Source organism: Nerophis ophidion, linkage group LG09 (assembly GCF_033978795.1).
Source record: "Nerophis ophidion isolate RoL-2023_Sa linkage group LG09, RoL_Noph_v1.0, whole genome shotgun sequence".
NCBI classification, from domain to species: domain Eukaryota; kingdom Metazoa; phylum Chordata; class Actinopteri; order Syngnathiformes; family Syngnathidae; genus Nerophis; species Nerophis ophidion.
The window spans coordinates 38,152,296-38,179,673 of NC_084619.1; the positions used below are offsets into that span (position 1 = coordinate 38,152,296).

The window sequence follows — 27,378 nt, forward strand, 5'->3', positions numbered from 1 at the left end:
AGACAAGATATAGTTTATGACATAGTTCAGGCAATCTACAGGATAAGTAAAGCGGTAGGTGTGGTAACATTTCTCTGGGTTCCTGCTTATGTAGGAGTTGTGGGGAATGAGTTAGCTGATAGATACGCAAAACAAGCAACCACTGAAACAGAAGTAAACATGGAGATTAAGCACAGTAAAGAAGAAGTGCAGAGCATAATTAAGATAGAACACAATAAAAAGTATCAGAAAATTGGAATAAGGAAACAAAATGTAGAGAGTACTACAAAGTCCAGAGGAGAGTAGGTGTAATGAGAGGAGGGGGTAGAAATAGGAAGGAAGAAGACATTATTACTAGAATGAGATTAGGACATACATATCTAAATAGTTCACTAAAAATGATAGGAAAACATACTACAGGGCTGTGTGATTTTTGCCATCAGTTAGAAAATGTTGACCATGTTTTAATACAATGTAGGAAATACAATAGAGAAAGAGAAATACTGGAAAGTAAGTTAGCAAAAGAAAATATTAGGTTAGCAGTGGAAGATATACAGGTATTAGGATTGCATTCAGAATCCATCCATCCATTTCTACCGCTTATTCCCTTCTGGAGTCGCGGGGGGCGCTAGCGCCTATCTCAAAGCAATATTCACATATTTAAAGGCCTACTGAAACCCACTACTACCCACCACGCAGTCTGATAGTTTATATATCAATGATGAAATATTAAAATTGCAACACATGCCAATACGGCCTTTTTAGTTTACTAAATTGCAATTTGAAATTTCCTGGGAGTTTCGTCTTGAAAACGTTGTGTAATGATGACGTGTACGCAAGACGTCACAGGTTTTTAGGAAGTAAGAGCGCTGCACACACACACAGCTAAAAGTCGTCTGCTTTAACCGCATAATTACACAGTATTTTGGAGATCTGTGTTGCTGAATCCTTTGCAATTTGTTCAATTAATATCGGAGAAGTCAAGGTAGAACGATGGAGTTGGGAAGCTTTAGCCTTTAGCCACACAAACACACAGTGATTCCTTGTTTAAAATTCCTGGAGGTGAACTTTACTATGGATCAGAGCGCGATCAAGCGAACATGAATCACAACGGAATGTCAACCAGCAGGTTTCGGTGAGAAAATTGTGGTTAAAAAGTCGCTTCTTACCGGAGAAAAGCTGAGCTTGTGCCGTCCATAGTTGCCGTCGACTCCCCTGAGACATTGGCGTGGAGACACACCTCCGACTATCAGGTACTATTTAACTCACTAAAACACTAGCAACACAATAGAAAGATAAGGGATTTCCCAGAATTATCCTAGTAAATATGTTTAAAAACATCAAATTCCGTCCCAATGCAATCGCATTTTTTTTTTAACTTTTTTTTTTTTTTCTAGTTCGTCGCTATCAATATCCTCAAACACGAATCATTCATCCTCGCTCAAATTAATGGGGAAATTGACGTTTTCTCGGTCCGTATTGCACTTTTTGTAGGAGGCTCCCATTAAAAACAATGTGAATATGTGAGGAGCCATCACACTTGTGACGTCATCGTCTGCGACTTCCGGTAGAGGCAGGGCTTTTCTCTTAACACCGAAAGTTGCGAACTTTATCGTGGATGTTCTCTACTAAATCCTTTAAGCAAAAATATGGCAATATCGCGAAATGATCAAGTATGACACATAGAATGGACCTGCTATCCCCGTTTAATTAAGAAAATCTCATTTCAGTAGGCCTTTAAAAAACACTGGGTTAAATAAAAGAATATAGAGTAGGGATCCACCTTGGTCCACACTCCATTACAGTAGATGGCGGTAATGCACACCAGAAGGTTGCTTGCCAACCGCCATCAAACAAAAGAAGAAGAAGAGTCACTTCTTACTGGCGGACGAACCCGAGCGAACGAGAAAGTTGGTCTAGTCGTATAAGAAGTTAAAAGTTACTCCACGACTTTCTTCACTCTTTTTTTATTATTTCGTTTACGTCGCACGTTTATGTCAACTTGACGTGGCGTCTGCGATCAAGCTACAGCTACAGCCCACATGCAAGTGGCAGTATTTGGAGAGCTCACAACAAACGGCAAGCTAACGCTAGCCAGATAACCACGCGCCTGGACGCGAGTTGACCAAAACCTTGTTTAAAGCTCACAATTGACTTTTAAGCTACTTAATTTGACCTTAAATGATTTCTCAAACCTATAGTTGCAAACGAAGTATCCTTAACGACACGCCAGTGTGATTTCGAGAATGAAAAGAAAACTAAAGTAGACTAAGAATGTCGTCGCCTCCATGCGGCGTCCGCAGACATGACGGCTGTGCGAGCAGCGACGTCGAGGTATCTTTTTTTGTTCTACTCTTTATGGCTTAAATGTAAAACTACTGTGTTTGTTTTTTAAACTAAGGATAAGAACGTTGTGCTTATTAACTCTTAACTGCTCTTAGCAAGGAAAATTGGCAGTGCAATAAGAAGCTGGCTTATTAAACATGCAGTTGAATTTAAGCGTGGAAACATAGCCTTTGGACTAGGGATCAACCAACCGGTTGCTCGCTAGCTGATTTGAGTCAAAGAATATTTTGTCGAAACTGTGTTTTAATGAAATACATACTGAATTACAAGATGCATGACGACATTGATGAAATATTTTTTAATAAAAATGTGTGTTGCAGATAACAGAGTGGTACGGGTGCTTAAAAACCTTGAAAATGCTTGGATTTTGGGTGAAGTGCTTGGAAATATTCATCAAATTTCTTGGCAGTCTGACTCAAAAGGCTAAGAAAAAAAATATTAAAATACATTTAGTTTCCATAAATGGGAACATTATCACCAGACCTATGTAAGCGTCAATATATAACTTGATGTTGCAGAAAAAAGACCATATGTTTTTTTAACCGATTTCCGAACTCTAAAAGGGTGAATTTGGCGATTTAAACGCCTTACAATTGATAGCCTGTCAGAGCGATGACCTTTGACCCGTGACGTCACAACGCGAAACGATCCGCCATTTTCTCAATCTCATTACAAGCACCAAGTCAAATCAGCTCTGTAATTTTCCGCTTTTTCGACTGTTTTCCCGTACCTTGGAGACATCATGCCTCGTCAGTGTGTTGTCGGAGGGTGTAAAAACACGAACAGAGACGGATTCAAGTTGCACCAGTGGCCAAAAGATGCAAAAGTGGCAAGAAATTGGACGAAATTTGTTCAAAATACGCGGGTGTGGGTAAAGGCGACAAAATGGTCCCTCGTTTGTTCCGCACACTTTACCGACGACAGCTATGCTACGACAGAGATGGCAAGAATGTGTGGATATCCTGCGACACTCAAAGCAGATGCATTTCCAACGATAAAGTCAAAGAAATCTGCAATATTGGAAAATGGACCACCACTGAATCTGCCGGAGTGCGTGAGCTATTCAGGGACGATGGACCTCGGGAGCACGGCAAGCGATGACGGCAGTCTGTTCCCGCAGATGAGTGAGGTAAACCCCCTGGATAGTTATTTCATCATAGGCTTAATAATAGTTTCAGTGATGAAGGGATGCCATTTTTTCCAGTGTAGATTGATTGCACATAATAAAATGACACAAAATAGTTAACATCTTTTTAATCTCTCATTTCAGCTGTAACTGTAGGCTAGAATGTATCTTACTGGACAAAAACAGCACATTTAAAATGCCGAAATCGTGGAAAAATATATTTTCTTAGCGCGCCTAAAATGGGCTGTCTGCACTCTCAAAGTGCATGTTGTAGCCAAATGTATTTCATATGCTGGTAATACCTGGTCATACTTATCAACAGGTCACAGAAAAAGCAAATTTGGTGTTGTAAATCAGATCGCATTAAAAATATAGAACTCCTGTGAATGTGATAAGAGACAATGGAAAATAAAGTCAACCCGATAATCGTACATTGCGGATATCACCCTAGAGCCCAGTTTTCAACACCAGATCATCCCACAAAAATGCGCAGAAAACCGAAGCAAACTAATTACAAAGAATGTAAACCTAGTTCATAGTTGTTAGTTTCCTTTAATGCCAAACAAACACATACCAATCGTTGGTTAGAAGGCGATCGACAAATTCGTCCTCGCTTCCTCCCGTGTCGCTGTCTGTCGTGTCGGTTTCGCTTGTATACGGTTCAACGCGATATGGCTCAATATCTTCAGTTTCTTCTTCAGTTTCGTTTTCGCTACCTACCTCCACACTCCAACCATCCGTTTCAATACATGCGTAATCTGTTGAATCGCTTACGCCGCTGAAATCCGAGTCTGAATCCAAGCTACTATCGCTATACCTTTCTGTGCTATCCGTTGGTTTCTGGTGGTTTCACGCTGTGACGTCACAGGATAATTGACGGGTGGATATACTGATGGTGAAAATCAGGCATTTTGAAGCCGTTTTTCGGGATATTGTGTGATTGGTAAAATTTTGAGAAAAACTTCGAAAAATAAAATAAGCCACTGGGAACTGATTTTTATTGGTTTTAACCCTTCAGAAATTGTGATAATGTTCCCCTTTAAAAATGAAAGCTACACGCTTGATCTGTTGGCTTTGCACAAGCCCTTACATTAGGTTGTTGTCATGCCAGAGCAGTATATACGGCTCTTTGCCGCCCCCAAGAGGACAGTGGTGCATCAGTCCATCATGCTGGGATGTTGTTGGTTTAATGAACATGATGTATGCATCCATCCATCCATTTTCTACCGCTTATTCCCTTTCGGGCTCGCGGGGGGCGCTGGCGCCTATCACAGCTACAATCGGGCGGAAGGCAGGGTACACCCTGGACAAGTCGCCACCTCATCGCAGGGCCAACACAGATAGACAGACAACATTCACACTCACATTCACACACTAGGGCCAATTTAGTGTTGCCAATCAACCTATCCCCAGGTGCATGTCTTTGATGTATGCAATGTATGAATTATGATACAAACAAACAAGTAAACATTCATTTATCCATCAATCTTCCTCCGCTTATCTGAGGTCGGATCGTGGGATCAGCAGCCTAAGCAGGGAAGCCCAGACTTTCCTCTTCCCGGGGGATCCCGAGGCGTTCCCAGGCCAGCCGGGAGATATAGTCTTCCCAACGTGTCCTGGGTCTTCCCCGTGGCCTCCTCTCAGTTGGACGTGCCCTAAACACCTCCCTAGGGAGGCGTTTAGGTGGCATCCTGACCAGATGCCCGAACCACCTCTTCTGGCTCCTCTTGATGTGGAGGAGCAGCAGCTTTACTTTGAGTTCCTCCCGGATGGGATAGCTTTTCACCCTATCTCTAAGGGAGAGCCCCGCCACACGTCGGAGGAAACTCATTTCGGCCACTTGTACCCGTGATCTCGTCTTTTCGGTCATAACTCAAAGCTCATGACCATAGGTGAGAATGGTAATGTAGATCGACCGGTAAATTGAGAGCTTTGCCTTCCAGCTCAGCTCCTTCTTCACCACAACGGATCGATAGAGCATCTGCATTACTGAAGACTGAAGTAAACATTAATTATTATTTTTTGTAAGGAATGATATATACATGAATGATGAGGATAGAAACACACAAGTAAACAACGTTTGCCAACACCAATGATATTGCATAGTCTACAGAAACACCGCTTCATTGTCTATGCCCCATTTAGTTATTGATAACTGCTGGTTCAATGTTAGGCTTAGGTTTTAGCAGATTTTCCGTATTTTTTTTCTACAGACAGCATTTAGTGACCTCAAACAACATGGTTATGGATTGATTCACATTGGTTTTTGCCTTTTGAAGGGTACTGGAAAATTGATCTTGGAAGTCCTTAAAAAGTGCTTGAATTTGGCCATGTAAAAGGTGTAGGAATCCTGAGATAACCTATTGTTAATGTTGTGGCAAAAACAACCACATTCTCTTTGTTTTTATTAAAACAAACTATATAAATAAATAAAACAAAACAATAGTAGCTTTCTGCAATTTAATTGCAACTTTATTTTGTTAATTTTTTGTACAGTGTGTTTATTAATGCATTTACTTGGTATTTTAATTCCCACAACCATTTGATTAGACTGGGTTCTATACTACAATGATAAAACAAGATTTAGATTTTGATTTGAACAAGTGTATCTGGGTGATGTGATGTCAAATATTGTTGAGGCAAATAATGAAGTATTTCGGAAAGTTTGCCATGGGTTTGATATTGTTTTCATTTTGTTATCAACAGCCTAAGATCTCCCTCAGTCAGTTCCTCCCATACATCCGATGTGCCCTATGCTTTGGTTTCCTTATTGATGCCACCACTGTAACGGAGTGCTTACACACCTGTAAGTATATCAATAAATATCTACACTCAAACTATGATTCAGGTCATGTAAAATTAACTTTGCTAAGTCTATCCATACGCCGCATCTGTGTCTTATTTAGTTGTTTTATTTTGTCTTTCCCCAGTTTGTAAAAGTTGCATCGTGAAGCATTTTTTCTCCACCAACAAGTGTCCTACATGTGAAATTGTAGTCCACCAAACACAACCGCTTTACAATATCAGGTATTTTTTGTTAAATTAAAAGTCATTGTATGAAAAGCTTTGCATTCTTTTGTCTGTCTATTTATTAAAAGTCATTGTATGAAAAGCTTTGCATTCTTTTGTCTGTCTATTTATTGTTTTCTTCCAACAGGTTCGACCGACAACTCCAGGATCTTGTTTACAAAATGGTTCCTTTTCTGGAGGCATGTAAGTGTTGTTATTACATAAATATCATAATCTTATCAAAAAAAGGGTTGTTTCATTATTGTAATTTCTGACAAACATTTTTGAATTGCAGCTGAAAAAGGACAAATGTGTAACTTCTACAAAAAAAGAGGGATGGACATTCCCAAATCAGGTAAATTGTTATTGAAACTCCTGTAATATATATTAGCCTCCCCTTGGGTCATGATTAAAAGTGTAGATTATTTTTCTTTGCAAACTAAATTGCATAACAATTTCCATCAGTCTCAAATTCACAGCGCCTGGTTTTGTATTTTCGGTCTTTGTTCTGGGTGTTGGGGCTGCACAATTATGGCCAAAATATTAAACACGTTTATTGAAATCACGATTATTAATGACAATGATATATTGTTAATTAGGATATATTTTAACATACTTTTTATTTTAAAGAAATAGTATCTCCATGTGACTTTCTTTTCAAAATTAAACTATAAAAATATTGTGTTAATAAAATAAAATGTCCAAAAGACAACGGGCTAAGTAAAATAAATATGCCATTGCGGAGTGCGATTATAAAGTGCATACAAGTAAAAAATAAGAATATACACAAAAGGCACATAGAAAGGAACACATTCATTGTCTGCTTACAGTATACATAGGACATATGTTTTTACCCAAATAAAACATTATTACGTCCGTTAGTTTGGCGTGTCTTTGAGAGGTGGATGGATACGGGGTCCCTTGGTGCACGGTTGTTATGGTAATTTGTAATTTGGGCACTCCCGCTTTTGTAGCTGTTTGTCGAGGCCTTGTGCTGTAGGCGGGCGGCCCGCTTTGTAAGCAACCAGCTTTACATCACGTGTAAACAACGGCGTTTTAGTGAAAAAGAGAAGTGTATCCGCAACTCGAAAATTTGTCTAGATGTGCACAGCCTCGCTTTGCCATGCACCTCGTTGTGGTGTTTCCCGTTTTATCCGCATGAGAGGCTCCAACCCAACTTTGGTGAACCACTTTAGTTTCACTATCTGCTGCAGTTGACCAATAATCCTGACCTTAGTTCGGAATTGCAGGCACTCACAAGAGTCCTTGTTATTCCCGACTGGGAGAATAAACACAAACACTAATTTAATCAGTAAAAGGCATTTTTACATCTAAAAATATTTAGTCTGACTGTTAATGTGTCTGCAAAGATTCTACACCTCTTATATAACATGTACTAAAAGATTCTGCATACCGACACTTCCTGTTCAAATAATTTTTGAGTTGGTGGATAAAAAAACCTTTCGTTTCTGAAATAGTCATTAAACTTGATTTATGTGTTGGTACACATTATTTTTTTTTAAATGAAATATATGCTACAATACTTGAGTTAAAAAAAAAAACCTCAATCTGGTTCACCGCTTGCCAATTGCCAACGCACTGGTGAGAAGCACTGATGCATACAAAGAATACAAATAAAAATGTACCATTTAAAAGTGTTGTTTAGTAAATGTATACTTAATGTAAATATATTGTAGTATTCAGTACACCGCTGATACTTTCTTGACTGCAGAATGAAGTTTGTGATGACAAGCAAAATAACAAAATAACTTTAAGTAAGAAAAAAGTTGTCTTTACCCACACAAAATGTACCAAAAATTAAGCAACACTGTGGCCCTAAAACAGAGGTTCGTACGTTACCTGTACTGTCGCACCTCTAGTAAACACAATTACATATATGAACTAAAGGACAATTGCATATGTTACCTTGCTCAAACATGGTGGAAATGTCTGTTACAAGATACTGCAATAGAAAACAATACGGATGCAACGATACTTGCAATAATCCTGCACGGGACTATCCGACTTTAATTAAAAAAATATTTAATATTAATTGATATAAAAAAATTAATCGTGATACATTTTTTTTCCATTTTGCCCCGCCCTATGTGAACATATGTGTTAGTAATTGCTATGAAATGAAAAAGGGGTAGGATTAAATGTTCGAAATAAACTTCAACCAAGTTATTGTGTTATTATTTTATTATTAGTTATTGTGAGTTATTGTGATAAAGAAAAACCCCATATTTTTACCAATTTCCCATGGAGATGTCCTATGTTTTGAAATTCAAACGTTGATGATCCTCTTAGACACCTCCAATAAAGGTGTTTGTGAAAAAAAATAATTCACCGCAGCATTGGTGTACGTTAAACATTATGTCGCTACTGGTCCGACGTTTCCTAAAACATAATATAAAAAAACAATTTAAAGCCATGTCCAGCTGTTTATTGACATATCCTATTCATGTTTGAATAACTTTTGATTCAAATGAATATTGGCTCCAAATATCTGTTATCGGCCTTCTTTACTGCTAATAATCGTTATCGGCCCAGAAAAAAACATATCGGTCGATCTGTACTTTTTAATGCTACAGCAAAGATGGTGACTATTGGCTGTTCTGAGTGTACTACATTTTGCCCTACCTAATTATAATAATAAAACAAATAATGGATATAATTTGTGTAGCACCTTTTAAAGATACCTAAAACTTTTTACAGTCATTATTTATACATTCACAGACTGATTGGTGGTGTAAGCTACAAACTGACTTTTCTGACCACCACCAAACATTTATATTTATACAACAGTGTGGGCAGCACTTGAGGTAAAGTGATTGTCACTTTTTAAAAGTTAAATGTATTTTAAAAAAATGAAAACTGACTGTAATGCAACATAACATTTGGTCTGGTACACATTATGTGTAGCTAAATCTCTGCATGATTGCTACCATACATGGTCTGCTGTGGTAACAAGTAAACCAAATCTCCATAGCCATCATATCTATGTATTTTTTCCCCTTTTTGGCAGTGATATTTTCCTGTGCAGCACCTTCTGGGTTGAAAAGGCAAAAGAAGGATCGCGTCACTCAGTCTGTGTTCAACATTCCTCCTGAGCTGGATGTGTCTCTGCTGCTGGAGTTTGTAGGGTGGGTTGCCTTTAGTGGTTTTGTGGGATGTTGGATGTTCAATCATAGCAATCATTCTCAATGGACTATATTTTTCTGTATGGCATAAAGGTGGTCACAGTGTAGTTTTAAATAGAAAACAGCTAATCCATTTTTTCAACTTTTAAACCTGAGTGGAACACATGTAGTGCATAGACATGCCACCAGATGTCTCTATTGTGAAAAACAAAAACATTGTAATTTTGTTTTCAGTGCTGAAGAGGGCATCACCAGCTACAAGGTAATTAAAAATTATTCCAGTGTGAACTCCACATACGTGAAATATAGTAAGTCTTGTTTATTTAATCTAGTCTTGGATTGGTCTTAACAAAACAACATATCACTTAAGCATTTGTAGTGACATATTCAATCAAACCATTTCACTGAACTCTGTCCCTGTCCAGCCACTAGAGAGGCGATATGTGCGTGTGTCAGGTGGAGCCACTATTCGGCATGTGGAGCTGTTCATCAGGAGGAAGATGGAACTTGACCCAACCTGTCAGGTAAGTCGACCAAGCTTACTTACAAGCTTAATCAGAGCATAGTCACCTTGATCCTGGCTTTTGCTTTAGACGTGGAGGCTTAACAACACAAAATGTGTACTTAACTATTGCATGTACACAGACAAGTTCATTTTAATGATTCCTTAAAGGATGATGACAGTTATTTATAAGATACAAGACCAGAGGATTAAATATTTTTTACTTTTGAAAGTCTCCTTGCGGTACCCTAGTATGGTCTACTTTGGTGTTGGAAAAACAAAGTTACCGTCCTACTCGATGACCCACATGCAAACCCACTGTAGTTGTTAGGCAATCAGTCCGGTGTGTTGTCAGACTTTTCCCCAAAAAAGGCTGATATAGATTGAGCTGATAAGTGTGCTCCCCAGTTGTTATATCTGCTTTTCTTACACGTATGAATCTCATTTGGAAGTGTGGGCCATCGTCAAAAATACAGTTAGTAGTACCTCAACTTACAAGTTCAAATGGTTCCATGTCTGAGCCCATTACCAAAACACTTTTACTGTAAAAATCTACGTCGCCTATTGAAATTAATTGTAATCAATTTCATCTGTGCTTAGCCCCTCAAAACATCTTAGTTTTAACATGATCATACCTTTTAAACAGAAAAACTAACTTTCAGAAAGTAGTTTTATGAAGTAGTGTATTGATGTAAAGAGAATGGAGAATGACTGTGGGGAAGTTGGTTTCACGTTGGTTGTTGGATAGCAGTTCACCCTGCTTTTTCATGGTGAGAGAAGCTAGCATGAGAAGGGCTACTCTAATCACTAGTTGTTTATATTTGATAGAGCAGTCTTCTGTTGTCTTTAAGCTGCTTCTCTGTCTTGAACACCATCTTTAGCTTCTCTATATTTTTATTTTTCATTGATGGATGTATGCCTTTAGGGCTGCAGAATTAATCGACACTGAGATTTTTCATCCATCCATATTACTGCAATTACCTAGCCTAAATAGGCTAAGGTGTTTTGTTTCTCTCCCTGCTGTCTTTGAATCAGAATTTTTTAGTTCTGCATCCTTTAAGTTAAAAAGTCAAAGTCAAACACACACTTTAACTGTTTGCCAATCAAAAGTGTTTACAGAAAAAAAGCAGATGCAATCAGTGTGCTAATAACAAATACCACTTGTGTATTTATATTATTGCAGTGTAAAGTTTTCATGGTGACAGTGTTAAAAGGGAACATTATCACAATTTCAGAAGGGTTAAAACTAATAAAAATCAGTTCCCAGTGCCTTTTTTTATTTTTCGAAGTTTTTTTCAAAATTTTATCCATCATGGAATATCCCGGAAAAAAGCTTTAAAGTGCCTGATTTTCGCTATCTGTAAATCCACCCGTCCATTTTCCTGTGACGTCACATAGTGATGCCAATACAAACAAACATGGCGGATAGAACAGCAAGATATAGCGACATTTGCTCAGATTCAGACTCGGATTTCAGCGGCCTAAGCTATTCAACAGATTACGCATGTATTGAAACGGATGGTTGGAGTGTGAAGGCAGATAGCGAAAACGAAATTGAAGAAGAAACTGAAGCTATTGAGCGAATAGCTATTGAAGCTATACGGCTATCGCCTTCTAACCAACGATTGCATCTTTTGACCACTGGAGCAACTTAAATCCGTCGATTGGTAAGTGTTTGTTTGGCATTAAATGTGGGTGGAGGGAAAGGCTGGATGCAAATATAGCTACAAATGTACATACAGCTATCCTAAATAGCATTTTAGCATCGATTAGCTGGCAGTCATGCCGTGACCAAATATGTCTGATTAGCACATAAGTCAATAACATCAACAAAACTCACCTTTGTGATTTCGTTGACTTTATCGTTGGAAATGCATCTGCTTTGAGTGTCGCCGGTAATCCGCACATTCTTCCCATTTCTGCCATGTTAGCATCGATTAGCATGCCGTGCTAATCGATGCACACGCTGCGTAAGACAACTTGAATCCGTTCCTGATCATGTTGTTACACCCGACAACACACCGACGAGGCATGATGTTTCCAAGGTACGGAAAACAGTCGAAAAAGCTGAAAATAACAGAGCTGATTTGACTTGGGTGTGTAGTAATGTGTTTGAGAAAATGGTGGATTGCTTCCCATTGTAACGTCATGGGTGAAAGGTCATCGCTCCGACAGCGAACAATTGAAAGGCGTTTAAATCGCCAAATTCACCCTTTTAGAGTTCGGAAATCGGTTAAAAAAACATGGTCTTTTTTCTGCAACATCAAGTTATATATTGACGCTCACATAGGTCTGGTGATAATGTTCCCCTTTAAATGGCTAACGGAACTTCAGGAAACGTGGCTGAAGGAACTTCTGTGGTGCCGTGGGTGTTGTACAAATAATCCCAACTATTTCTGAAAGTAGATTATTGCATATTTTTTTAATGATTGCCAGTTTGAGACAAGAACTGTAAATTCCGTACTATAAATAGCTGCTTTTTCCTACATTTTGAACCCTACAGTTTATAAAACAGTGTGACAAATTTATAGATTTTTTCCGCTAACGCCCATAATTTTTTGTGTTCAATAATTTTTGTTAAACCCAAGCAGAGGACTTAAAAATGTGTGATATGGCGCCATCTTTTCGTCGAGTTCGCTCACTGCAGGTACTGTGGGTTGAAAATGTATATCCTGTTTAAATGCCTTAAACTTTAAGTAAAATTGTCCATAGCGTTCCTCTTTGAAAGTACAGTATTCTTCATTTATCACTCCAAGCAACGTTTGTAAGTTTCACAGTTTCACTAAAACAATTCTTACTTAGTAAACTGTTCCACGTGGGATGTCTGTAGGAGTGTTTTCATGTATATTTGTACACATTATCGTGATGCAATCAAGATAGCGTTGTTAGCATTAGCTAATATGCTAAAACGTCTACGGGTGTCTCTTAGTCTTCTTAACCTACAATGGCATTATTTTTGTATTGTTCGTTTCACAATTTTTTCAGTACATTCACCATAAAGGGACGCCAAGGGAGAGTGGCCGTGCGCAACCCCAGGGTCCCTGGTTCAATCCCCACCTAGTACCAACCTCGTCACGTCCGTTGTGTCCTGAGCAAGACACTTCACCCTTGCTCCTGATGGGTGCTGGTTAGCGCCTTGCATGGCAGCTCCCTCCATCAGTGTGTGAATGTGTGTGTGAATGGGTAAATGTTAAAGTAATGTCAAAGCGCTTTGAGTACCTTGAAGGTAGAAAAGCGCTATACAAGTACAACCCATTTATCATTTATTTATAACATCACCGTGGAGTTATTGAGTTTGTTTTGCTAAATTGGAGAGCTAGCTTCTGCAGCTTGTGGGTCCATGGCAATGACTTCTGTTTTGTTTGATCTGCTGTGTTACAGACACCATTTGGAAACAGTTAGCGCAGGGGTAAGCAACCCGCGGCTCTAGAGCTGCATATGGGTCTTTAGCGCCACCCTAATGACTCCCTGGAGCTTTTTCAAAAATGTATTAAAATGGAGCAAATATATTTTTTGTTTTAATATGTTTTTTGTAGAAGGACAAACATGACACAAACCAAATTGTTAGAAATCCTACTGTTTCTATTAAACATGCTTCACTGATGAGAGTATTTGGCGAGCACCGTTTTGTCCTACTAATTTTGGAAGCCTTTGAACTCACCGTAGTTTCTTTACATGTAGTTCTTTCTCCTATGCTGCCAGAGAAAGTCGTGTTTACTGCCACTCCTTTTTTGTGTCATTTTGCCCACTAAACTTTTCATGCTATGTCTGAATGCACAAAGGTGAGCTTTGTTGATGTTATTGACTTGTGTAGAGTGCTAATCTCACATATTTGGTCAGTGCATGACTGCAAGCTAATCGATGCAAACATGCCATTAAGGCTAGCTGTATGTACATATTGCATCATTATGCCTCAATTGTAGGTATATTTTAGCTCATTTAATTTGCTTTACTTATGTCTTTTGTGTTTTTGATTTATATTTGCATATCTAATGACACATTACCAATATGTATTATTGGCTGCAATATCCAATAGTTGTTTGTGTGTCGTTATAGACCACAGCAAACGTTACCCTGCTTGCAAAAGTTGTAATAAATCCACTATAAGAAGACAGCCTGCTGTTTCCTTCAACTTGGACACATACATCTATACCTTTTGACCATTCTAAGCCAGCCATTTCCAGGAGTTATCTCACCCTCTGAGAAGCCTCCGTTTTACTAATGTTTTCCAATGTTGTAACTACGGATGTTACGGTATGAAAATTATTTATCACGATTATTGTGACCAGAAATATCACAGTTATCATTATTATCACGGTATTTTTAAATGTGCTCAAAATTTTAAAAAATAACTTAAACTGAAATATTTTAACCAAGTTTTATAAAAAAACTAAACAAAAAAACAACACATTGAAAATGCCGTTTCACGGACCCCAAGTAGAAATTGAATGTGCATATAAAAGAAACACAAGCATTATAAACAAAGTAATGTGGTACAAAAAAATAAATATGAACATTGTGCAAGATAGCACTTTATGGACATAAGAGATAAAAAAAATAAACAAAAATGCAAGAATTTTGCAAGGTGGCACGTAATGGCCATAAATGCACCTTTAGTCCATGTAGATATAACTGTATGAAATCCAGTCTTACAAATAGGCTGCACAATTATGGCCAAAATAATAATTAAGATTATTTTGATCAATTTTGAAACCATGGTTATTCATTGTTAGGTAAATTGTTAGGTGCCATCATGCAATTTGTAATGTCGAATAAAAAGGCTTTAGGTACACATTATCTATGTATCTAAAGACAAATATTAGTTAGTTTTTTTGTTTATTAATAGTTAGGTATCAATGTGTTATCTTTTGCTCATTAGATGATGCCTTTATCTCTATTTTTACAATTTGAAAGGGAGAGGTATTCTTTTAAGTTATGTACATTTATATGATCCAGTAAGAGTTTCAGCAGAAATGTCATATAAGAATTATCTGCGTATACACCATTAAATATTAACATGCTATGTCACATGAATGGTTTTTAAAATAACTTTATGAAATGAAAAAAACACAAATGTAAAAAAACTTGTTTACTTGTTGATTTCAAAATAAAACAAGGCAGTTTTGCTGATGAAAATAAAGTCTAATAAACAAGCATTGTTCTTCTCTAACACCACCAACAGTTTGGCCAACAAAAATAAACAGGAGTGGTACCTTCCACATTCGAATACACTATCTTTACAGCCTGGGTTAATTTCGATGAGATGACAGAACATTATAGTTATTGATCTTATTTCCATCCATCCGTCCATTTTCGTCCGCTTATCCGAGGTCGGGTCACGGGTGCAGCAGCCTAAGCAGGAAAGCCCAGACTTTCCTCTCCACAGCCACTTCGTACAGCTCCTCCCAGGGAATCCCGAGGCATTCCCAGGCCAGCCGGGAGACATAGTCTCCCCACATGTCCTGGGTCTTCCCCGTGGCCTCCTACCGGTTGGACTTGCCCTAAACACCTCCTTAGGCAGACGTTCGGGTGGCATCCTGACAAGATGCCTGAACCACCTCATCTGGCTCCTCTCGATGTGGAGGAGCAGTGGCTTTACTTTGAGCTTCTCACCCTATCTCTAAGGGAGAGCCCCGTCACCCGGCGAAGAAAACTCATTTCGGCCGCTTGTACCCGTGATCTTGTCCTTTCAGTCATGACCCAAAGCTTATGACCATAGGTGAGGATGGGAACGTAGATAGACCGGTAAATTGAGAGCTTTGCCTTCCGGCTCAGCTCCTTCTTCACCACAACGGATCGATACAGCGTCCGCATTACTGAAGACGTCGCACCGAACAGCCTGTCGATCTCACGATCCACTCTTCCTTCACTCGTGAACAAGACTCCTAGGCACTTGAAATCCTCCACTTGGGGCAGGGTCTGCTCCCCAACCCGGTAGATGGCATTCCACCCTTTTCCGGGCGAGTACCATGGACTCGGACTTGTAGGTGCTGATTCTCATTCCGGTCCCTTTACACTCTGCTGCGAACCGATCAAGTGAGAGCTGAAGATCCCAGGCAGATGAAGCCATCAGGACCACATAATCTGCAAAAAGCATAGACCTAATCCCACGGCCACCAAACCGGAACCCCTCAACGCCTTGACTGCGCCTAGAAATTCTGTCCATAAAAGTTATGAACAGAATCGGTGACAAAGGACAGCCTTGGCGGAGTCCAACCCTCACTGGAAACGTGTCCGACTTACTGCCGGCAATGCGGACCAAGCTCTGACATTGATCGTACAGGGAGCGAACCGCCACAATCAGACAGTCCGATACCCCATACTCTCTGAGCACTCCCCACAGGACTTCCCGAGGGACGAGGTCGAATGCCTTCTCCAAATCCACAAAGCACATGTAGACTGGTTGGGCAAACTCCCATGCACCCTCAAGGACCCAGCCGAGAGTATAGAGCTGGTCCAATGTTCCACGACCAGGATGAAAACCACACTGTTCCTCCTGAATCCGAGGTTCGACTATCCGGCGTAGCCTCCTCTCCAGTACACCTGAATAAACCGTACCGGGAAGGCTGAGGAGTGTGATCCCGCGATAGTTGGAACACACCCTCCGGTCCCCCTTCTTAAAGAGAGGAACCACCACTCCGGTCTGCCAATCCGGAGGTACCGCCCCCGATGTCCACGCGATGCTCCAGAGTCTTGTCAACAAAGACAGCCCCACAATATCCAGAGCCTTAAGGAACTCCGGGCGGATCTCATCCACCCCTGGGGCCTTGCCACCAAGGAGCTTTTTAACTCAACTTTTTAAAAAGCTCCTTGATCTTATTTGAACACTGATAAAATGTGCAGCTAAATAAAGGACGAGTGAGCATCCTAGTAAACAAACTAAAGACTTTGTAAACAAGTTGTAGCAACATTCCCGACACATCCCCGACTGCATGTTTCCTCACACCATTAACTGTAAGTCACAGCAGCTGATGGACACTGTATACTTTTAGTGTGAGGCAAATGCGTCTGTCTCCAATATTGTCCACACCTGTCGCCATTGGAAAAACAGCAATGGGCTCTTAAACGCACGCCAAGACTCCACGGAAATTAAACAAGGGAAAATCAAGTTAAATCAAGCCTTTGGCTCTGTTTACTCCAGGGGAAATCTCTGTATCAAAGCTCGGATAGTTGTCTTCCACCATGTATCAAAGCTCGGATAGTTGTCTTCCACCATGTCTTTTTCAAGCTGAACAACGCATGTGCGCATGCGCCAGCACTGCTGTGATTTTGTTTCTGTAAGTAAGTAGTGTTGCCAAAAATGCAGAAGTAAATGAAGTTTTTTCGGTAATTAAAAGTTTAAATGATATTCGTAACCGTCGGGAATTTTACAGCGGTTTATATTATACCGTTTACTGTTACATCCCTAGTTTTAACAATGTGTAGAATAAATTATACATTTAAACTTTTCTGTCAACAAAGATTTGCGTCCGCCTGCGACACAGTCATTTTGATCGTAGGCTAATATAGCAACTTATGTGTTGCCTTCATTACATGTAAGGTTTTTTTGTGGCTCCAGACAGATTTGTTTTTTGTATATTTGGTCCAATATAACAATATTTGGGGTTGCCGACCCCTGACTTAAGGTATATGAATGAACATATACAAAATATTTCCAAGTAAATAACTCTTTTTATAACATGTTTATCTGCGGTTCACAGTCTGGTGTGGCTAATATATGGAAACACATTTTTTTTCTTTTAAAATTTAGTGGGTGCGGCTTATATCCCAGTGCGTTCTGTAGTCCGGAAAATACTATATGTTGATTGACAGTCTAAAAGTAACATGACTTCATTTACTCATCAATTCACAAGTTTTATGCATTTCAATGAATCAAATCTTTAAATATCGCAAACCAAGAAAAATCACTGCCTTTTGGATATTGTCAGGCTGGGACATGACCTGTCTGCCGCTTAAAGGGAAACTGCACTATTTGGGAATTTTGCTTACCGTTCACAATCATTATGAAATACATCAACATGTTTTTTTTTTTTTTTTTTTATGAAATAAACATAAATATAATTCTTTTTAGAACGGAGATCATGGGAGCTCCACTATTCAGCCCATAAAATCTGATAAATAACCATTCAAAAAGCACCAACAATACTCTATTTACATTTTGTGACTTGAATATTAATCTAGTAGTAGTCATATTGTCATTGTAAGTGCTAACAGAGACAAACTATTTATAGCAGCGATGTGATCACTTCTGTGTCTTCCCTGCTCCCTGCAAGTTTATTGTAGATCATAAATCATGCATATCACCTGGACATGATACGTCTTGAGTAGGCAATCCGACAAGTTGGGACACTTTGACAACCAATTTAGGACTTGGAACTAGCGAGAAATGACACGAAAAGTGTGTCTGTCTGTGTCTGTCTGTCCCACGCCCCCATTCCATTTCCTCACGAGGATTATGAGACATTCTTTACCTAAATGGGAATATATTAACATCCTAATGATAGCTGGCGTTGCAAAGAAAGTGATGTTTTATTATGTTTTTTGGCTCTCATAAAGTCTGCAGTGAGTAATAATCAGTGATAAAAAAAAAAAAAAAAAGCAAACGTGATGCATTTTTTAAATTAATGTGGCATATATGCTTAAAATGATCAAAATACGTAAATATTAAATGTAATTATGAATGTGCCTGTTACTACATTTCATATGTACTTAAATCATGTATATAAAACCTTAATGTTGTTTTTTGTATGTATATTTAGGAGATTATTAGGCAGAATTGATCGGCTGTATTATATTTAGAAAGCAAAAAAAAAAATCGATCCATCGTCATATGTCTTTCATTATGATTGTGAACGTTAGAAAACATTCCAAAAGAAGTGCAGTTCCCCTTTAAGTCAATGCGGACTACTTATGCTGCCTTCGAGCTGGGTTGGCTTTACAGTCGGTTGTGTTCTTTTTATCCAGTTTGGTCGGTGTCTTCTTCTGTTTTGGGGCTGATCTTTTGGGATCTTTTTTGGAATTCGCTGCACCAGCACAGTAGGAGCATCATGACCTCATGTCTTCATATTCATCTTCTTCATTTTACCTGGATAACAGTAAACATTCAGATTGCTTGATTGACTAAACTGTCCATCCATCCATCTTCTTCCGCTTATCCGAGGTCGGGTCGCGGGGGCAGCAGCCTAAGCAGGGAAGCCCAGACTTCCCTCTCCCCAGCCACTTCGTCTAGCTCTTACCTGGGGATCCCGAGACGTTCCCAGCCCAGCCGGGAGACATAATCTTCCCAACGTGACTAAACTGGCAGATTGTTAACTTTAAGTTTTTTCTTGCTCCAAAATGCCTTTGAGTCCTAAGAAGACATTACATGATCTGTAAATGCAGTGTTTTTCGTCTTGCAGGTAGATATGGTTTGTGGAGATCATCTACTGGATCCCTATCAGGCACTGAACGATGTACAGAGGTCTGTGGGAGCAGAGGCCCTGCAGGTAAGCAGCACTTTGTGGCAAAAACTAAACAGCTATAATACAGTGGTACCCTGGTTTTCATACACTCAAGTTTTCGTACAACTTGATTTTGATAAAAATGTGTTTTCAATTCAAACATGCTTTTATTACGCAGCCAAACATTGCACTTAGCGTACTCAAGTGCCTAAACAAACCCTACCACACTTTGGTAACTCGGTCTCTGGAGTACAGCTGCAAAATAATTCACCATTGGGCCAAAAGAAAAGTTGTAGCATTCGGTGATAGTGCAATCGAGGTAAACAAAAGCTATTAAGAGTCCATGTTTCCAGAATCACCAAATGCATAACACTGCTACGGTGAACCGAACAAATCCACCGGCTGTTCTTCGTAGTTTTGTACTGCTTTCAATGCACGTGTACTAGCCTCATTTGAAAGGTCCAGCACATTAACGCCATCTCCACACGAATACGGATGATTTCAAAAAAGCATCTAGGGTGTTAAAATTATCTCAATCCACATGTGTAGTTTCAAAACAGTCTCTGTCTACACAAAAATATATTCACTTGGTCATGCACATTTTTTTTCAATCAAAAGCCTGGAAAAGCAGCCATTGATGACTTGGTTGGCACTAAGCCTCTTTTTATGTGATAATGTTAATTGTGATATAGTAGACGTACAATAACATGTATATTTTTAAAAAAATCATCAGCTCATCCTTACACAGAGCCCAGAAAACATACTTTTGTATGTGCCTAAAACACAAGGATATGGGCGTGTGCTGCTGCACGAAATTAAACTGACATTTGCTGAATTATAATACATTTAATCAATAATATAGTGATTACATGTCCAGTGAAATTTACATTGTCTTTAAAATCAACGCACAGTAACAGGGATCCCAAAAAATCTTTTTTAGTTGAAAAAGCATGTTATAAACTGCACCCCCATTTGCCGCTGCAAGAAATAAAAACGACACTTGTCAGTAGGGATGCATGATAATAGAAATTTGATACCGATAATAGAATTGACAGATATGCCATTTAAATGAACATTTTAAATAAATATAAACTTTTGGTAGAAAAATTGCAAAGAGGACAATCATCTTTTGAGAAAACATTTTATAAATCAATTGATATTTCAACTTTTCAATGAATTCATTCATAGACGTCCAGCAACTCAAACATTATGAATAAGATTTCATAAAATTTAAAAAACAATCTGTCCAACACAATATACATAAATGAGGCCAGTAGAACTAAGCCAATAAGAGTGCATTGCAGTTATCAACAACATCGATATAAGTGGTCACATATTTTGACCGAAAAAAATAAGATATTTTTTCCAGGCAGTAATAAATAAAATCGTGTAATTAGTGCCTGCCCATTTAGAAATGCAATATTCAATGGTAGAACATAAACTAATCAGGGTTCAAATGATAGAGTGCTGCAGCAGAAGTAGAGTGTAGCAGCAGCAGCAGCATCTTTCAAAGCCTATATTAATGCATCGTTTCATCAATGTAGAATTAAAGTAGCAGTGTGTTTCAGAGTTTCCCCTAGATTGCCAAAATACCTGTAGCGGTGGGGGCGTGGTCACCATGGCCTCACCATATAAGATTTTCTTTAAAAAGGCCCAAATAATGTATACATAATTTTACACAAATCTGTAATAAATAATATAAAACATATATGTTTTATATTATATCGCTTTGCCCTATTTTCAGTTGTTGTTACTTACTGTCCAATGTACTTTGTTGAACATGTTTCTAGAGATTTTGTGATTTTCTTTTTCTTTATTAAAAATGACTAGCAACAAATCTAGCATCTCTTTCTGGTGTTATTATAGAACAGGGGTGTCAAACTCATAAAATAAGCCACTGTGAACTGATTTTTATTGGTTTTAACCCTTCTGAAATTGTGATAATGTTCCCCTTTAACTCGGGGACCACGTGGAGGAAAATATATTTCCAAGTAGGCCGGACTAGTAAAATCATGGCATGATAACTTAAAAATAAAGACAACTTCAGATTTTCTTTGTTTAAAAACAGACCAAGCACTTTGTGAACATTTACAAATAATAATATTATTCTATCTTTATTTTTCATTTTTTATACTTTCTGAATACATGATGTGATACATTTTTATCAGTCAAATAAGTGGATTGGAGTCTAGCAAAGTTTTAAAACGCTCCTGTGAGTGTGAATTTTTAACCAATCAGAAGATTAAATTGATAATATCAAAATCAAATTACAGGATGTTATTAATATAATTTAGTCATTTTCCTCAACTGATGTACTAAAATGTTTTTTCTGTACATATGTAGCATCATCTACTACAAAACTTGTGAATTTAGGCTCATTCCATTAATTACACATTTAGTTAAAACGGGATCTGTAGGATTTCAGCATCTTTATGTATGGCCAGAAAATGTGTCCCCCAGTCATAAATTAAACGTGACATATACAGATTATCAAAAGCATTAATTTCGGTGGGAATGTAATCGGTTACATTACCAACATCTTTGACAATCAAGGCTTGAATGTAACAATACACATTTTGTATACCATCACTAGTAAGCAGTGTAAGTACATAGTGTCCAAACACTGAAGTGTTGCCTCTATTTTAACGCAGTACATAGCTCCACCCCCTCTTAAGCCATTTGCGATCCTGCAGAATGGGATACTAAGAATAGAGTGGGGACACATTAGAACAGATTCTTTCTTTTAAGAATTTCAGCTCCTTTTTGTACTTAGTAAAAATCTGTATGTTTGACACCCCCGTTATAGACCGTACTCGTGTTTAGAGACTCTACTTCTGTCCTTCGATGTCCCCTACGAAAAGCAAGCTGCAGCGAGCATGGTCACATTTGTTTAGTGCTGCTGCTCCCTTTGGACTTTCTCTTCTTAAAAGTTGCCCCTGTCCTGTTAATATTTACACATTTTTTAGATCGCTGTCCATGGGTGCATCTGGGATACATTAAAGTCAAGTCCACATTGCAGACATGCTGACTAGGCTCCACACAACCATGTGTGTCTTGTTTACTTCATCACATCGGGTTTCGGCAGCGCTGTTTTCTTTTTTCGGTGGCATTAGTCAGTAGTGTGCAAAAAATTGGGAATAAGTAGAACTTCTTCTGGAGGCTAAAATTCATTATATTATCTGGTTTCACGTGAAAACTCTTATTTTCAAGTTGTGGCGGATATGATTTTGCCATGGTGGTGCGCCACGTTTAGTTACCTTAAGGGACAATTTGTCTTCTACGTGTGTTTAAAGGGGAACATTATCACCAGACCTATGTAAGCGTCAATATAAACCTTGATGTTGCAGAAAAAAGACCATATGTTTTATTAACCGATTTCCGAACTCTAAAAGGGTGAATTTGGCGATTTAAACGGCTTTCAATTGTTCGCTGTCGGAGCGATGACCTTTCACCCGTGACGTTACAATGGGAAGCAATCCACCATTTTCTCAAACAAATTACACACACAAGTCAAATCAGCTCAGTTATTTTACGTTTTTTCCACTGTTTTCTGTACCTTGGAGACATCATGCCTCATCGGTGTGTTGTCGGAGGGTGTAACAACACGATCAGGGACGGATTCAAGTTGTCTTACGTGGAGTGTGCATCGATTAGCCGGAGTGTCAGCACATTTTACCGGCGATGCTATGGCAAACATGACACAGAGATGTATGGATAACCTGCAGATGCATTTCCAACGATAAAGTCAACAAAATCACAAAGGTGAGTTTTGTTGATGTTATTGACTTATGTGCTAATCAGTCATATTTGGTCACGGCATGACTGCCAGCTAATCAATGCTAACATGCTATTTAGGCTAGTTGTATGTACATTTGTAGCTATATTTGCGTCCAGCCTTTCCCTCCACCCACATTTAATGCCAAACAAACACTTACCAATCGACGGATTTAATTTGCTCCAGTGGTCAAAAGATGCAATCGTTGGTGAGAAAGCGATCGCCTAATAGCTTCAATAGCTATTCGCTCAATAGTTTCAGTTTCTTCTTCAATTTCGTTTTCGCTATCTGCCTCCACACTCCAACCATCCGTTTCAATACATGCGTAATCTGTTGAATCGCTTAAGCCGCTAAAATCAGAGTATGAATCCGAGCTAATGTCGCTATATCTTGCTGTTCTATCCGCCATGTTTGTTTGTTTTGGCATCACTATGTGACATCACAGGAAAATGGACGGGTGGATTTACAGATAACGAAAATCAGGCACTTTAAAGCCTTTTTTCGGGATATTCCATGATGTATAAAATTTTGAAAACATTTTTGAAAAATAAAATAAGCCACTGGGAACTGATTTTTATTGGTTTTAACCCTTCTGAAATTGTGATAATGTTTCCCTCTAAAGCCAGCAAGCCAGTTTACTATTTCACTGTGGAAATGACAGTGCACAATTGTGACATAAGTCTTTGTTTTACCCCTCAACAAAAACATGTATTGGTTTTTAATGTATGTGTCAAGAAGGAGAGATGTTTATAACTGAACACATTTACATATGCATAAACATTTGTTTTCTTTTGTATTATTTTCTTAAACACTTAAGTAACGTTTATGACAACCTTTTTCCAAAACACAATATAGATTGTGAGATATAACAGAATAATGCATACATTTATAATTGGTTTTCAAAATGGTTACAAAAAAGTGGGACCCCATTTTTATAACTTGATGGGGTCTCCAGGACTCCATTTTGAAAATTACTAGCGTCAACACTGTTGAAAAGTGGTCAAAGACAGGGTTAGTTGTTATTTATTAGGCACTTAGATAAAGTCTGAAGCACGAATGAATTTAAGAACAAAGTAGCAGCAAAGTACAAATGCAGCGTCCATGTGGTTGTCCATTGCCCTCCTCCCCCCCAATTGCAGTTTTTGTCTTTAATAGATACAAGTAATGTAATATGTTAAATTATCCATTTTATTATTCATGTTCATGTATTTCACAATGTTGTTTGAATGTAAATCTGTAATTGTTCTATATTAAGTGATTGTGTTAACATTTTGGCTGTCTGCAACAGATTTATTCGATTTAAAGGTTTTCTCCATGGAAAATTGTTAGACACATACTTTGGAACAGATTAATAACGATAAATGGCTTTACCACAGAATATGATCCAAGATAGCTGAAGTTTTGCACTTTATCTGTCCATCCATCTCTCCGCCTCTCTAATTTCTATGCCACTTGTTCTTGTTAGGATCGTGGTCAAGCTGGAGGCGGTTCCATTGATATTACAATGCTACGACTTAATTAACAGAATTGAAAGCAGCATAGATTTACTGTCTCCACACAAAGTCAACATACAGCCATTATATTCTAATTCACTCGAAAACAAGGTGAACCTTTCTCAGAAAACATGTCCAAATTGTGCCCAAAGCGTAAATAGTTAATGTAAGCACCATTGTTATGTAGCACTGCCTCAATCTTGCTGGGTATGGAATTCACTAGAGCTGCACAGGTAGTCAATGGAATCCTCTTTCACTCTGCCATGATGATATTATTGCTGGATGTTGAGACAACTAGTGCTCCTCCAACTCCCTTCAACTGGAGGATTCCTACAGGTGCTTAATTTTCTGTAGACGTTCAGCCCCAGACTATGATGCAACCTATGCCATGCTATACTGTAGGCAAGACACTACTCACTTGTGAGAACTGTTTAGACAATAGTCCCTGTGTGTTGACTGGTATACAGTGTATAGCAAATAAACATTGCTATTTTTTTACGTTTCATTTGTCTGCAGGTATCCATCACTTATCCCATTCAGACTGCCATCCAAGTTAGAGGCACTCATTGGTGGTTTAGCAGGCGGGGAGTTGATGCCGTAACACACTAATGTGATGTTTTTCCATTTTCCCACAGGATGGACTGCTGGTACTGCACTTTGGTTTAGTCTTGCCCAATCAGTGTTAAATGCAAATTTTATATTTCTTGATCGTATGACACACATGTTGTGGGAATTAGCAATTTCCCATCTGTGTCATCCTTAGTATTTTATAGTGGGGTCATCAGATAGCATTCGTTAGTTAGTTAATGCTAAAGTTACTCACTAAATATTGACTGTGAACCATTCTTTGAATATGTTGAGTATGGGAAAAGGTTTATTTTCATGTCTTAATGTGCTTGTTGGACACAGCTTACTATGTTTGTGTACTTTGCAATACTGGGATAAATACTTATGTATTTAATAGTCCAGTTAAGAGCTTTGCACAAGGAGAATTACTGCCAAATATTTGTGATGTCAATTTACATTCTTTGGATTTACCTAATTGAACTTTTGTATTGGAAACACTAACAGTGGCATTTTGTAGCTGCTGAATTGAGGTTTATACATTTACATTGTTATACGATTACAGTAAGTGTGATAAAATGTCTTTTTAAATAAATGTATTTTAGACTCAAACATCTATTGTGGTTTGTGCTTTTTCTCTTCTATTAATAACTCAGTTCTGACAACCACAATGGATTACTCATAGTAATCAGTCAATCAATGTTTATTTATAGAGCCCTAAAACACTAGTGTCTCAAAGGGCTGCAAAAACCACAACACAAACCACGACATCGTTGGTAAAGCCCACATAAGGGCAAAGAAAACTCACCCCAGTGGGACGTCAGTGACAGTGACAATAATGACTATGAGAAACCTTGGAGAGGACTGCATATGGAGGAGGAGAAAAATAAAAACTGCAGATCAACTGGTCTAAAAAGGGGGTCTATCTAAAGGCTAGAGTATAGAAATGAGTTTTAAGGTGAGACTTAAATGCTTCTACTGAGGTAGCATGTCGAACTGTTACCGGAAGGGCATTCCAGAGTACTGGAGCCCGAACGGAAAATTCTCTGTAGCGCGCAGACTTTTTTTGGGCTCTGGGAATCACTAATAAGCCGGAGTCCTTTGAACGCAGATTTCTTGCCGGGGCATATGGTACAATACAATCGGCATGATAGGCTGGAGCTAGACCGTGTAGTATTTTATACGTAAGTAGTAAAACCTTAAAGTCACATCTTAAGTGCACAGGAAGCCAGTGCAGATGAGCCAGTATAGGCGTAATATGATCAAACTTTATTGTTCTTTTCAAAAGTCTAGCAGCCGCATTTTGTACCAACTGTAATCTTTTAATGCTAGACATGGGGAGACCCGAAAATAATACGTTATAGTAATCGAGACGAGACGTAACAAACGCATGGATAATGATCTCGGCGTTGTTAGTGGACAAAACGGAGCGAATTTTAGCGATATCACGGAGATGAAAGAAGGCCGTTTTAGTAACGCTTTTAATGTGTGACTCAATCGAGAGAGTTTGGTCGAAGATAATACCCAGATTCTTTACCGAGTCGCCTTGTTGAATTGTTTGGTTGTCAAACGTTAAAGTTGTATTATTAAATGGATGTCGGTGTCTAACAGGACCGATAATCAGCATTTCCGTTTTTTTGGCGATAAGTTGCAAAAAGTTAGCGGACATCCATTGTAGAAATTTCATGTAGAGTTAGGTGTCATCGGCATAACAGTGAAAGCAAACACCGTATTTGCGTATGATGTCACCTAGTGGCAGCATGTAGATGCTGAAGAGTGCAGGGCCAAGGACCGAACCCTGGGGAACTCCACACGTTACCTTAACATAGTCCGAGGTCACATTGTTTTGGGAGACGCACTGCATCCTGTCAGTAAGATAGGAGTTAAACCAAGACTGGGCTATGTCTGACATACCAATTCGTGTTTTGATACGCTCTAATAAAATATTATGATCGGCGGTATCGAAAGCAGCGCTAAGATCAAGGAGCAGCAACATAGATG

At 38.6% G+C, this 27,378-nt stretch overlaps 1 protein-coding gene across 7 annotated transcripts in view; it reads left to right on the plus strand.

Annotated features, from left to right (window-relative positions):
• The window catches only part of pcgf6 (polycomb group ring finger 6), a 47,777-nt gene extending 21,788 nt beyond the window's left edge, over nt 1–25,989 (plus strand). The window contains exons 1-10 of one of the 7 annotated variants that reach the window (XR_009808142.1): nt 1,833–3,454; nt 6,158–6,257; nt 6,382–6,478; nt 6,609–6,664; nt 6,756–6,815; nt 9,489–9,606; nt 9,838–9,911; nt 10,029–10,127; nt 19,504–19,590; nt 25,449–25,504. Coding sequence is in view for 5 of the 7 variants with exons in the window: in XM_061910954.1 (XP_061766938.1) it covers nt 3,068–3,454; nt 6,158–6,257; nt 6,382–6,478; nt 6,609–6,664; nt 6,756–6,815; nt 9,489–9,606; nt 9,838–9,865; nt 10,029–10,127; nt 19,504–19,590; nt 23,109–23,288 (1,212 nt within the window). In the remaining 2 variants the exon portion in view is untranslated. Of the gene's footprint in view, nt 1–1,832; nt 3,455–6,157; nt 6,258–6,381; nt 6,479–6,608; nt 6,665–6,755; nt 6,816–9,488; nt 9,607–9,837; nt 9,912–10,028; nt 10,128–19,503; nt 19,591–23,108 lie in introns of those variants that run through there. The other 6 variants (XR_009808143.1, XM_061910958.1, XM_061910954.1 and 3 more) reach the window with 6 other exon arrangements.
• Nucleotides 25,990–27,378: the final 1,389 nt, after the last annotated feature.